General features: G+C 35.0%; 1 protein-coding gene across 1 annotated transcript; it reads left to right on the forward strand.

The window, feature by feature from the left end:
- Window positions 1-2,069: 2,069 nt before the first annotated feature.
- On the forward strand, window positions 2,070-5,386 carry LOC134272184 (lithostathine-1-beta-like). The gene is made up of 4 exons (XM_062754436.1): window positions 2,070-2,166; window positions 2,621-2,700; window positions 4,303-4,390; window positions 5,087-5,386. Exons 1-4 carry the CDS (start codon window positions 2,097-2,099, stop codon window positions 5,311-5,313), a joined length of 465 nt encoding a protein of 154 aa, XP_062610420.1. The 5' UTR covers window positions 2,070-2,096; the 3' UTR covers window positions 5,314-5,386.
- Window positions 5,387-13,202: the final 7,816 nt, after the last annotated feature.

A 13,202-nucleotide genomic window follows, 5' to 3' on the forward strand; every position in this document is an offset into this window, starting at 1 on the left:
TCGAATTTTCTCTAACTTGGCGTAGTGTAGTAACTCTTGGACTTCCGGTCAAGAAACTGTTATTTATGCTATTTAAAAACATGAGCCTGATGAGTCGTTTAATAGTGTACATTTGCATCTGCAGCTCTTTTTTCTTTATTTTGAGAATCTCCAGCATTAGCAATGAATATCAGTCTTTTTGAGGAAATATAGGCATCACATCCGGTATGGAAAGAAGGATTTTTTTCCCGGGATTTTAGTACAGTACTTATGATAAACAGATACAAACCCTTGAAAACCAAAAATATTGTTAAAAATTTTATTAAAAATACAAAAATTTGATTTCTGTGAAGAGGGCTCAAAAGCAACTTCCGGTAGAGGAAAGAAATTCATTCAACCGTTAAATAACTTATTTAGCAAAGTAAAAGATGTCCTAACTTGTTTGGCACATAGTTATATCCAATATATAATTTTTCACCCTAAAATTAGAGTGTTGTGTTTTCATTGACGGTGAGTATATAAATGTGCTCATATTGCAATCATACTTAAGGTAATAAATGACATGTACAGATCCAAATGAATTTAAATTATCATACCTATATTGGACTCCGAGATTCCATTAGAAATACTTACAAACAAAGTTCATCACAGGTTCCAGTTTATGTTCAGACAAGTCCCTTTCTTTACTTCTCATTAAAATATTGATAGCAGTGAAGGAGAAGGAAGAACTGTGCAACAATATATTTGAGAAGAGGTGTAAATCAGACGTGGATAATTACAAACTCCAAGGAACCTTTTGGAAATTTTAAATCATTCAATTTCATTAAAATCAAATTAGTAAAGATTACATCTTTTCAAAATCACTGACACCTGTTTGTTTTTTTTTCTAACATCGTCACTGCTCATGTACAGAATGTTTTGTTAAAAAAAATAGCATGATTGTACACACAAGTACTCTGATGTTCATATAGAAATGCTTGAGTTTCTGATAGAACAATATGCATGAATTTTTGTAGACCAGGCCTTCCAGAAATCTCTTGGAAGGAATTCTCATGAATAAAATGGCACATCGTTATAAGTAGATCAACAATCTATTGGAATTCCCATGGGTATCAATTGTGCCCTGTTATAAGCGGACTTATTTTTGAATTTATATGAAGCAGAATTTAATCAAAAAAGTATGCATGAGGAGAAAATCTAGTCGTTCTCGATATGTTGTAAATAGCCACATTTATATGTGTCCAGTATGTTAAAGCACGCAAAACAATCGACATACTGACAAACTGTATTTTCTTATTGAAAATTGCCTATATTTCATTGTGCTGTGTAGTGTATACATACATCAAAAACTGAAAATATAATAGAATAGTGACATTTAATTGCTGCATTACTTCAGAAACATTTCTCACAGTTAACATAACACTGACAAAGCAGATGTTACAGTACTTTTTGGTTTAAAGACTTTACTTTCTAATGTATCGCTATATTATTTTCAGACAAAAAAACCCCAACATTTTACATGTACTTTTTTTCAAAGATTTTACTTGTAATTATGGCATTACACTCAACTTGATAAAAAAATATCATTATTGTCAACCATTAATCACTCAGTAAAAAAGGAATTGCTTATCTGTCTATCAGAAGAAAATATACATTGATTGAGCAATTCAAGTTTGCTTTAATTCTTAATATCGTTTTAACTATAAAGATTTGTCCACCAATTTACCATGACGGTTAATGTACGAAAGCAGAAAATTTAACTTTTAAGTAGGTGTTGCGTATTTCTCTATGTCATTATTAATTCAGCATTATTTTTCTAGGGTCTAGAAAATGTGTTGAATTAATATTGGGAAAAATTAACGATTAAACTATCAGGCAGTTTTCCTGTCCACATTGGTGACATAAATGTATCATAGTACTTGTTTTTAAAGGATGTGTTTGTATTGCATAAAGAGTAGTATTGTTACACTGTATAAACAGCTGTTGTTAGGATACTATTTTTGACATTTTTCAAAAAAAAATATGAGTAACATTTACTTATAAAAGCAATGCATTCACCCAACATTTACTCAAATCAGATATTTCTGCGTACATTCAAACAGCACCTTTTGGTCACCATGCAAACAAAATTGCTATTCTCGATAGGTATAGTATTCGGCTTGTCAACCCTCACAAACTCTAAAAAAGGTAAGCTTTTTAAACCTATTCATTTCTTTTACTGATAATTGCGTTTTAACATTATTTTTACTGTAATTTCCGGAGTGTCAGCGCACATGCGGCAGCATGGTTAAGTCATCATCAAATCTCAAAGAATGTTCAAAACATAGGTTGCAAAAGCCGACAACAGTTCTAAATTGTTAAGCAAGTCCACTGCAGGAGAATGTTTTAAATATTTCAATGTTGTTTAAAAACAAAGCAAAAAGAAAACAATGATGTTATCATTGTAATCTGGTTATCTTCGCCTCGGTCAATGTTGATATTTTGCTGATGCAACAATATTCATTACCTATAGATTCCATAATTTTATGCATAATACTATGTTGTTTGCAATATATAATAACTCTCTTGTCATATTATGTATTGTGTTGAAGAAGTTAAGCTTTTTTATCATTCACTTCACTATATAACGTACTATTTGCAGTTTGTGAGGCTGGATGGGTTCCATATGGTGACTATTGTTACTACTTTTCGAAGGCAATAAGAACCTTTAATGATGCAGTTGTGAGTTCTTGTATTAATTCTATAAATATATTAACATTAATTACATATATATACCAGTATACTAATACCAAGTTCTTAATATATACCACTGTACTAATACCGAGTTCATTAGATATACAAATGTATTGATAAGTTTTTTTGACTTCGCTACATAATTAAGAAGTACATGTTATGTGTAAAATCACTTTGCCTCATAATAATTAAAGGATAGTAAATCATGCTTAGGATATATATGTTTAAGTTAATTTCGATTTAAGGACACACGAGATGTTCCTTGATAATATATAATATTTTCCAAAAGTTTGTCATTGAAGTATTGCTACTTATACATTTTTACTCTAAAAAAAAATTGAGGTACCTTACCAGACATTTCTGCAAGATACCAGGAATAGGTTTTTTTTTTTTTTTTTTTTTTTTTTATTTTTTATATATATATATATATTTTTTTTATATATAATCCTTTTGAGAAAAAAAAAATTTTCCCATTTCAAATGTTTACGTGTTTGGATTTTTAAAAGATGTTTAGAAACTGGTTTAGAAATCAGAATGTAATTTAAATTTTGAATATTTTTCATAGATTTTGAAGATATACAAAACGTTTATTGAGAAACGTCTCGTATGACCTTAATGTGTAATTGATTTGAAGCTAAGCCAAACTGCCGAGCTTTATTGAATTCAATTATCAAGTTTCCAAACGTTAACATTCCTTAATTGGTGTTATTTGGCACGAATTGTTTGACTCCCAGGGCTCATGTTCTTTTTCATAAGTTTTTGTTAGAAAGTAACTTAAAGTAACTTATCTTAGAATTAAATTGTTGTCCTTAAAATATATTTTACTTTTATTATAAATCGAAGTCAATTTGAATTTTTCAGAACATTTATCTCATAAATATGTTCGGTAAATATCTATTTCATGTAATATCTGATGCAAATTGATCATCTTAGTTGTAGATAATATCATCAATAATTTTATAAAGTTTTCAGAAACCGGTGTAATTATTGATGTTACAGTTCACATACTGTGTAAATGTAAGCGTCAGAAAAAAACATCACATCTTTTGAACTTGTTTTCTTTCTCAGCTCTATAGAATCTGAATACAAATTATACTTGTTGATACCTTGTTGTTTACTTCATGACAGAGAATACGTGACATTTCATGAATGTATATTTTCCAACTCTTTCATAGCAGTGAATGCAATTTCAATTAAATCCTGCACATACAGCTTTGAAAGACGCTTTATATGTAATGTTTTAAATAAGAGATTCAATCTCAGTGTACATGTTTTGCAGATGTATCATACTGCTAAATAAAAATGTTCAAATCGCATGATGTGGAGTTATAGCGAAAATGCCTCGTAAGGAATTAACTAATGAGAAATAATCAAGAGCGTTTATCAAGACAACAATTTTCGGGATAAAAAATTGCTAATTTGTCTGCTTGCAAAATGACTTAGATTTCGATTTTGTTATAATCATGTTCCGTTGCTAATTTCAAAGTTTATAAAATGTTAAAAAGTCAGAGTAAGAACTTGATCAAATTCATGTAACAAGAGATCTGTATTATTAGTTCACATTTGTTAAAATTTAAATTACCTTTTCAGCCAAGTTGCTATGGAGTTAGTGCAGTTCTAGTTGAACCAAATACAATTGCAGAGGAAAGATGGATGCTTCTTCAAAGTGTGGTTAGAGGTATTTACACAATTTTTATTTGATAGTATAACTTGTAACGTTACAATATGTACATGTATGTAAGAAGCCTGTGGATGATATTTTAAAAACATATCTGGCGGTCACCACATATTTTTTCTGGCTGCTGCAATAAATTGCCCTCTCCAGTTAAATTCCAAGCGTCTGTCATTGAAATACCTCGTAGCCTCCAGATGTAATTCAGGTTATCTAAAAAAGTGCGATGATTAACTCCAACAGAGTTATGCTCTTGTCTTTGTTCTACTGTAAAAAAAATGACATCTAGTTTTAATCAATCATTGGGTCCCCCGCGTGGCACATGGGTTAGAGCGTCTGCTCTAGAGTCGCGGAATAAAGAGTCTATTCTTACGTCGCGGGTTCGAATCCCACTGTAGGACCTCGGATAAGACCGTATAAACCGAGGTCCCATGTGTCGCAGTAGGTGCTGGAACGAACTAGATCCCTCACTGCTCAATGGTCCTGAGTGCCGAGTATAGGACAAAATTTGCAGCTCTCCACCGGCAAGTGGTTGGGTCTCTATACATGTGAAAAAAATTCTCGAGAGGGATGATAGACAATATACAATCAATCAATCAGTAATTTAGCATTGGATGCTGTTTTAAGAGAAAGTTTTTGATTTAATAGCCTAAGGAAGTGTATGAACAATTATTGACGTTTTCCCTTTGTGTTTTATTTCAGGCATTAAAAACATTTGGATAGGCGTCACCGATCTGCTGGAGAACCATACTTTCGTTTATATTTCTAACGGAAACAATGTTCAGGAAGCATACAACAACTGGGATAAAGGCCAGCCTGACCCGGGGAACACAGAACATTGCGTTGCCCTCGCTGATGAATACAAAGGATGGCATGATTATTCTTGTGGACAGAAGTTTCATTTTGTGTGCAAAAAACCAAAAAATTAGTTGTAACCTTCTTTATCAACATCAACTACATTAAAATGCGATGAAAGAAAAGAAATAAAATAATCAATCTTTACATGCTGTTACTTTTACATGTATATACACAACTGATAATTTTTTTGGGAATTGTAACTTAAAAAGAGGACGAAAAGATAAAATTAATTTGGTTTAAGTAATTTTTGCAAATAAGCATATTATCTTTTTTTAAGTAAGAAGTATAAACACTTTTCTCAGTAAGCAGTATCTTTAGAGATTAAAAGTCCTTTTTAAACTGCACAAGGTATTTGATAACTTAAATAAATCGGAAGGAAAATGAAGGGGAAATTATGTCCTGGGAAATATCTTAACTATCTGAAACTCATCACTATTAATAAAACCTGTAATTTCTAAATGACGAATTAGATCGTACATCCATCTGAAGATGTTTCAGCAATGATTCTATCACGTAATGCTATATCATCACCATAATCGGGTCATCCTGATTATGGACTCCAGCATGAAATAAACCTTTCTTTACCTCCAACACTGAAGTTTGAGGATGGCAGATTCCTGAATGAGATAGGGTCGACAAAACCCGAGAGCTTTGGCTATGCCAGTACGAAGACACACCAAGCGGAATAAATCTTCAATATCTGAGGGTCCTTCCACACCAGAGCGCCTCACATGTGTAGGGGAGTGGCTTTGATTTCCCAACCTGTTTAAAATACATGCAGAAACAGACACAATCCGGTTTCCAACTTTTATCATATTAAGGATGAATTCTTCTGATCATTTTACCACAAGTGGGTCTTCGTACGTAAACATGTCGTAAAATTCAAACTGACAACAATTTACAAACAAGTTTGTAAAGTTTTTAAGATTTACATGTTGAACTATATTGATTTTTAAATAAAATTTCTTTCTATGTTGTATTGATGACCAAGACGTGTGCACAATAACGATATTTACGACACAGGCCTAAGAAAGTCGACAAGTGAAATCGACATGATCGAGAGGGGAAGAAGACGGGATCTCCCGTTTCAAAGCGACAGGAATGTCCAATGGCACTCCGTTAAAAGAGCCAACCGACAGAAATTTTAAAACATTTAAAATTCGCCGATATCACAATCAGGACATGTACATTCCCGATAGCGGCGCCCCAACCATGCAAGCCAAGGGCGTCGAAGTGTGTTGACGACGTTCCAGTAGCAGTGGAAAAGCGAAAATGTAGGTTTCCAATGCTTTCAAACTTATTGAAATATCAATGTTTATGCATTATAGATACACATGTTTCAAAATATCTAGTATATACTGTCACATCGCAAACTGAAACATAGCATAAACATGTTACATACAGACATGAGGGGTATCAGATTCGTACAGACGACAGCATTCGTATTATCCTTTTTTATTGCAACTTTAACTCGTAGTACATGATAAATTTCCTTTGATATTGTAAATACAGAATATCTATCCCAAATTTATAGAAATACCGTACGAAATAATAAGATAACATCTATAATTTTTAGCTGTTTACATTCGATAAGAAACTAGGGAGTGGGGTCTGTCAGCCTACATCCGACCTGTACTCGGCACTGCTGGTACCGGACATCCACGACTGTACCTGTTCACTAATAGTCAGAGCAAAAATTTCCGGATTGATACGCCATCAACGCAGAGTATATGTAGTTAATTACAAATTATTTTGAATGAAAAATAGGTTATGTATATAGTATATTTCTGATTTTAATCAAAGGCGGATCCAGGGCCGGCGCGCCGGACATGCCCCCCCCCCCCTCCCCCGTTCTGTTTGAATTTTTTGTATGTAAAACTTATATATATATATATGTCTTTTATCCTAAAATCAAGGAAAACACCTCTTATTTGTAAAGTTTGTCAGCTTCATGGGGTTCCTCCCCCGGACCCCTACCAGGGCCTTGCTCTAGAACTAATTGGGGCTTCAGTGCAGCGCCCAGATCACTTACCTTTCTACCTTTTATTGCCCCCCACCCCCCCCCCCCGGGGGGGAACCGCTACGAAATTGCTGAATTCCCCACTGTGAATTAAATATTCTTTAAGAAAGGCTATGATCGCCAATTTATTAGTAATAAATGGCTAAGTGAAGTACATAATTTATATCGAGGAAATTAAGTATAAACTTGACTTTACCTATCTATTGTATGGATCGCTGATATCTCTAAAAAGTAACATCTAGGCCACACTTTATATCTAGGACTGTACTTGTATCTGTGATTTTTTAAACAGCAACTGCGACTGACATGTGCCGTGCAAACACATTTTTTTCAACAACCGAAATTGATTAACAGCATCCACTATTAAAACCCTGCCAGGGATGTGGTCCTTATAATTCACTGATAGTCTTTGACTTTTAAAACTTCATACGGAGACTTTCCAAGTCATACCAATTTCAAATAGATAATAATGTGGTTTTGAGGAGGGTCTGCGTTTTTTAGGGGGTGGTTCTAAAGTCACATTTACTCTGCAAATTCTAAGGGGGGGGGGGGCTCCAGATCCGCGCATGTCAAAATATCAATGTTTATAAGATACCGAGACAAACGAGGTCAGCAGTTTTGACTGAAGGATCTTTTTACAGATGTAAAATTATAGCTTTAAATCTGTGATCAGAGATCAATATGAACTAGATATATTTTTTTCATTCGCTGAAGCAGAGATGTGATGACTTGGATAGAGAGTCATTAGATGACACCGTAACTGAAGAAACTCACCTGAAAACACCATACGTGCCTCAGTTAGCGAAATCTAAAAGCATGGAGGACATTCAGTTGCCTCATACACCAACAAAGACCCCTAAAACTGCACAGACAACTGGTCCAAACAATCAACAAAAAAATGTCCTTTCTCCTCAACAAAGGGTATCCCAAGACAGTAAATCCATGGATCAGAAATTTGGAGAAATTCATGTCTCCCTTGGGACTTTGGATATATCCATGAAAACACTTGTTAAAAAAATTAGTTACTTAAGTGTCTCCAATATGAACATGCCTGAAAACATAACTATAAAAATCTGTGAGATGTTGAACAATCATATATCATTTGGGGGGAGGGGGGGGGGAGCTGGGGGAAATATTTGAATATCCTATACGTGCTCAATGCTAATGATGAATCATAAACCACGCAAGTAGTGTCAACTAAAACATATAAAATGATTGATAGAATCTTGTGTAACTTAAATCTTGTATATATGCAGGTAGAATAAGGCTCATACATGCGTTTTCAATGTTTTTTAAAATAAGCATCTCAAATGCACCCCGGGAAAAGCCTCCAATGAATTGAAATGAAACTCCTGTCAAAACTATTATTTAGTTATAAATTTACAAAGTACACGATATTTACTAGGCCACAGGTTGCAAAGATGTAAAGATAAGTTAGAAATAAATTCTTTAAAAAAATACATGGACCTACCATTGACCACTTGCTCGGTCGCTATGTCGATTACCGGTATGATTGCAGATACCTGAAATATACAGGTATGGTAGCAAAATTATTAAAGTTCATATTAATGGAAATGCGATGCTTTATAATGACTGTACCTGTGTAGTATACACACTATATTCTACATCCCTGACTGTAACTGTGACATACTGAGTAAACAACATCCCTGACTGTACCTGTGCCTTATAAACAACATCTCTGACTGTACCTGTGCCTTATAAACAACATCCCTGACTGTACCTGTGTCTTATAAAACACATCCTTGACTGTACCTGTCACTTATAAACAACATCCCTGACTGTACCTGTGTCTTATAAACAACATCCCTGACTGTACCTGTGACTTATAAACAACATCCCTGACTGTACCTGTCACTTATAACAACATCCCTGACTGTACCTGTGACTTATAAACAACATCCCTGACTGTACCTGTGTAGTATACACACTTTATACTACATCCGTGACTGTACCTGTATCTTATAAACAACATCCCTGACTGTACCTGACTTATAAACAACATCCCTGACTGTACCTGTGTAGTATACACACTTTATACTACATCCCTGACTGTACTTGTGTCTTATAAACAACATCCCTGACTGTACCTGTGTCTTATAAACAACATCCCTGACTGTACCTGTGACTTATAACAACATCCCTGACTGTACCTGTGACTTATAAACAACATCCCTGACTGTACCTGTGTAGTATACACACTTTATACTACATCCCTGACTGTACCTGTGTCTTATAAACAACATAACTGACTGTACCTGTGTCTTATAAACAACATCCCTAACTGTACCTGCGTCTTATAAACAACATCCCTGACTGTACCTGTGTAGTATACACACTTTATACTACATCCCTGACTGTACCTGTGTCTTATAAACAACATCCCTGACTGTACCTGTGTCTTATAAACAACATCCCTGACTGTACCTGTGACTCATAAACAACATCCCTAACTGTACCTGTGTCTTATAAACAACATCCCTGACTGTACCTGTGTAGTATACACACTTTATACTACGTCCCTGACTGTACCTGTGTCTTATAAACAACATCCCTGACTGTACCTGTGACTTATAAACAACATCCCTGACTGTACCTCTGTCTTATAAACAACATCACTGACTGTACCTGTGTAGTATACACACTTTATACTACATCCCTGACTGTACCTGTGTCTTATAAACAACATCCCTGACTATACCTGTGTCTTATAAACAACATCCCTGACTGTACCAGTGACTTATAAACAACATCCCTGACTGTACCTGTGTAGTATACACACTTTATACTACATCCCTGACTGTACCTGTGTCTTATAAACAACATCCCTGACTGTACCTGTCACTAAAACAACATCCCTGACTGTACCTGTGTAGTATAAACACTTTATACTACATCCCTGACTGTACCTGTCATTTATAAACAACATCCCTAACTGTACCTGTGTCTTATAAACAACATCCCTGACTGTACCTGTGTAGTATACACACTTTATACTACATCCCTGACTGTACCTGTGTCTTATAAACAACATCCCTGACTGTACCTGTGTCTTATAAACAACATCCCTGACTGTACCTGTGTAGTATACACACTTTATACTACATCCCTGACTGTACCTGTGACTTATAAACAACATCCCTGACTGTACCTGTGACTTATAAACAACATCCTTGACTGTACCTGTGTAGTATACACACTTTATTCTACATCCCTGATTGTACCTGTCACTTATAAACAACATCCTCGACTGTACCTGTGTAGTATACACACTTTATACTACATCCCTGACTGTACCTGTATCTTATAAACAACATCCCTGACTGTACCTGACTTATAAACAACATCCCTGACTGTACCTGTGTAGTATACACACTTTATACTACATCCCTGACTGTACTTGTGTCTTATAAACAACATCCCTGACTGTACCTGTGTCTTATAAACAACATCCCTGACTGTACCTGTGACTTATAAACAACATCCCTGACTGTACCTGTGACTTATAAACAACATCCCTGACTGTACCTGTGTAGTATACACACTTTATACTACATCCCTGACTGTACCTGTGTCTTATAAACAACATCCCTGACTGTACCTGTGTCTTATAAACAACATCCCTGACTGTACCTGTGACTTATAAACAACATCCCTGACTGTACCTGTGTCTTATAAACAACATCCCTGACTGTACCTGTGTAGTATACACACTTTATACTACATCCGTGACTGTACCTGTGTCTTATAAACAACATCCCTGACTATACCTGTGTCTTATAAACAACATCCCTGACTGTACCTGTGACTTATAAACAACATCCCTGACTGTACCTGTGTAGTATACACACTTTAAACTACATCCCTGACTGTACCTGTGTCTTATAAACAACATCCCTGACTGTACCTGTCACTAAAACAACATCCCTGACTGTACCTGTGTAGTATAAACACTTTATACTACATCCCTGACTGTACCTGTCATTTATAAACAACATCCCTGACTGTACCTATGACTTATAAACAACATCCCTGACTGTACCTGTGTAGTATACACACTTTATACTACATCCGTGACTGTACCTGTGTCTTATAAACAACATCCCTGACTATACCTGTGTCTTATAAACAACATCCCTGACTGTACCTGTGACTTATAAACAATATCCCTGACTGTACCTGTGTAGTATACACACTTTATTCTACATCCCTGACTGTACCTGTTACTTATAAACAACATCCCTGACTGTACCTGTGTCTTATAAACAACATCCCTGACTGTACCTGTGTCTTATAAACAACATCCCTGACTGTACCTGTGTAGTATACACACTTTATACTACATCCCTGACTGTACCTGTGACTTATAAACAACATCCCTGACTGCACCTGTGACTTATAAACAACATCCTTGACTGTACCTGTGTAGTATACACACTTTATTCTACATCCCTGATTGTACCTGTGACTTATAAACAACATCCTCGACTGTACCTGTGTAGTATAAACACTTTATACTACATCCCTGACTGTACCTGTGACTTATAAACAACTTCCTCGACTGTACCTGTGTAGTATACAAACTTTATACACTACATCCCTGACTGTACCTGTGACTTATAAACAACATCTCTGACTGTACCTGTGTAGTATACACACTTTATTCTACATCCCTGACTGTACCTGTCACTTATAAACAACATCCTCGACTGTACCTGTGTAGTATAAACACTTTATACTACATCCCTGACTGTACCTGTGACTTATAAACAACATCTCTGACTGTACCTGTAACAACATCCATCTTCGACCATAATTGCATCGAAGAACAAAGTTAATTGTTTGATAGTGTGTAGGTTGAAGCTGCAAGAATAATTAAACTTTTTATCTTATTAAGAACATTGTCATATGTTTTTGTATCAGTCTCTATCTTTCCTTTCTATTTTAAAAAGTGTTAACACACCGTATAACAAACGTGCAACGGTGGGTTGGGGTCAGGAATCCCGTCTTTCCATCTTTGGTGATTAAAATATACATAAGATTAATAAATTTATTGATTTTACTTTGTAGGACATTGCATAAAATTAGCTGAATTAAGTTGAAGCTTTTTTAAATAAAACTATAAAGCCTAGGAGCTTCTTCGCTCCCCACACTTGGTCTTGGTCTCCAACCATATATCGCCCCCTTTCATGTTCAAGATTCCCATATCCACCACTGATATGTGCCCATGCATGCTTGCTAAGGCATATTCAACTAATTTAGACTGATATATAGATTTTTGTAATAGAATTCTGGCACTGGAATGGTTGAAAAAATTACTAATTCCAGTGACGTAGCATCTTCTTTGAAAGAGGAGGCCAGCCAGACAAAAAATTTTTACTAAAAAAACAGTCCTAATTTTTTTTTCAAGTATACTACATTACCCGTAGTGGACTATACTTCAAGGAAAAAGTGGGGACGGGGCTGTGCTTTCCATGAACATTACATTTTCTATGGTTTATACATGTATATGGGAAAAGAGGGGGGCTGATATTATGTGCCTGAAATTCGTCCGAATCAACGAGGAGCCCCCCTTCTCTTACCAGTAATTAAAACACGGTCGTCAACATTCATTATATACCAGATATACAGCTTTGAGATAATTAAAATGTATTTTTACTTCAGGTAATGAACTTTTGGAATCTTTAGTATTTTATTTGAACCGGAGACATTACATCTCATAGGTAAAACATCAACATGATGAAGAGTAAGCACAATATAAAGATGTTTTTAAATCACATAAGAAAACGTTGACATAACTTAATAATATATCCACATCACGGAATGGAGTTTTGACATAATGTAAGAAAGTATTCATATAATATAAAGATATGTTCACATTATGTTATACACTTTTTACACCACTAATAAAGCATAGCTGCA

Source organism: Saccostrea cucullata, unplaced genomic scaffold (assembly GCF_032062105.1).
Source record: "Saccostrea cucullata isolate Sc308-1 unplaced genomic scaffold, CSIRO_AGI_Scuc_v1 ctg2266, whole genome shotgun sequence".
Lineage (NCBI taxonomy): Eukaryota > Metazoa > Mollusca > Bivalvia > Ostreida > Ostreidae > Saccostrea > Saccostrea cuccullata.

What these genes read in the sequence shown, in the direction of transcription:
- LOC134272184 (XM_062754436.1), top strand. Translation starts at nt 2,097, where the DNA reads ATGCAAACAAAATTGCTATTCTCGATAGGTATAGTATTCGGCTTGTCA. An exon ending in CCTCACAAACTCTAAAAAAG is followed by an intron (nt 2,167 to 2,620) that starts GTAAGCTTTTTA and finishes TACTATTTGCAG; the next exon opens with TTTGTGAGGCTGGATGGGTT. An exon ending in TCTTCAAAGTGTGGTTAGAG is followed by an intron (nt 4,391 to 5,086) that starts GTATTTACACAA and finishes GTTTTATTTCAG; the next exon opens with GCATTAAAAACATTTGGATA.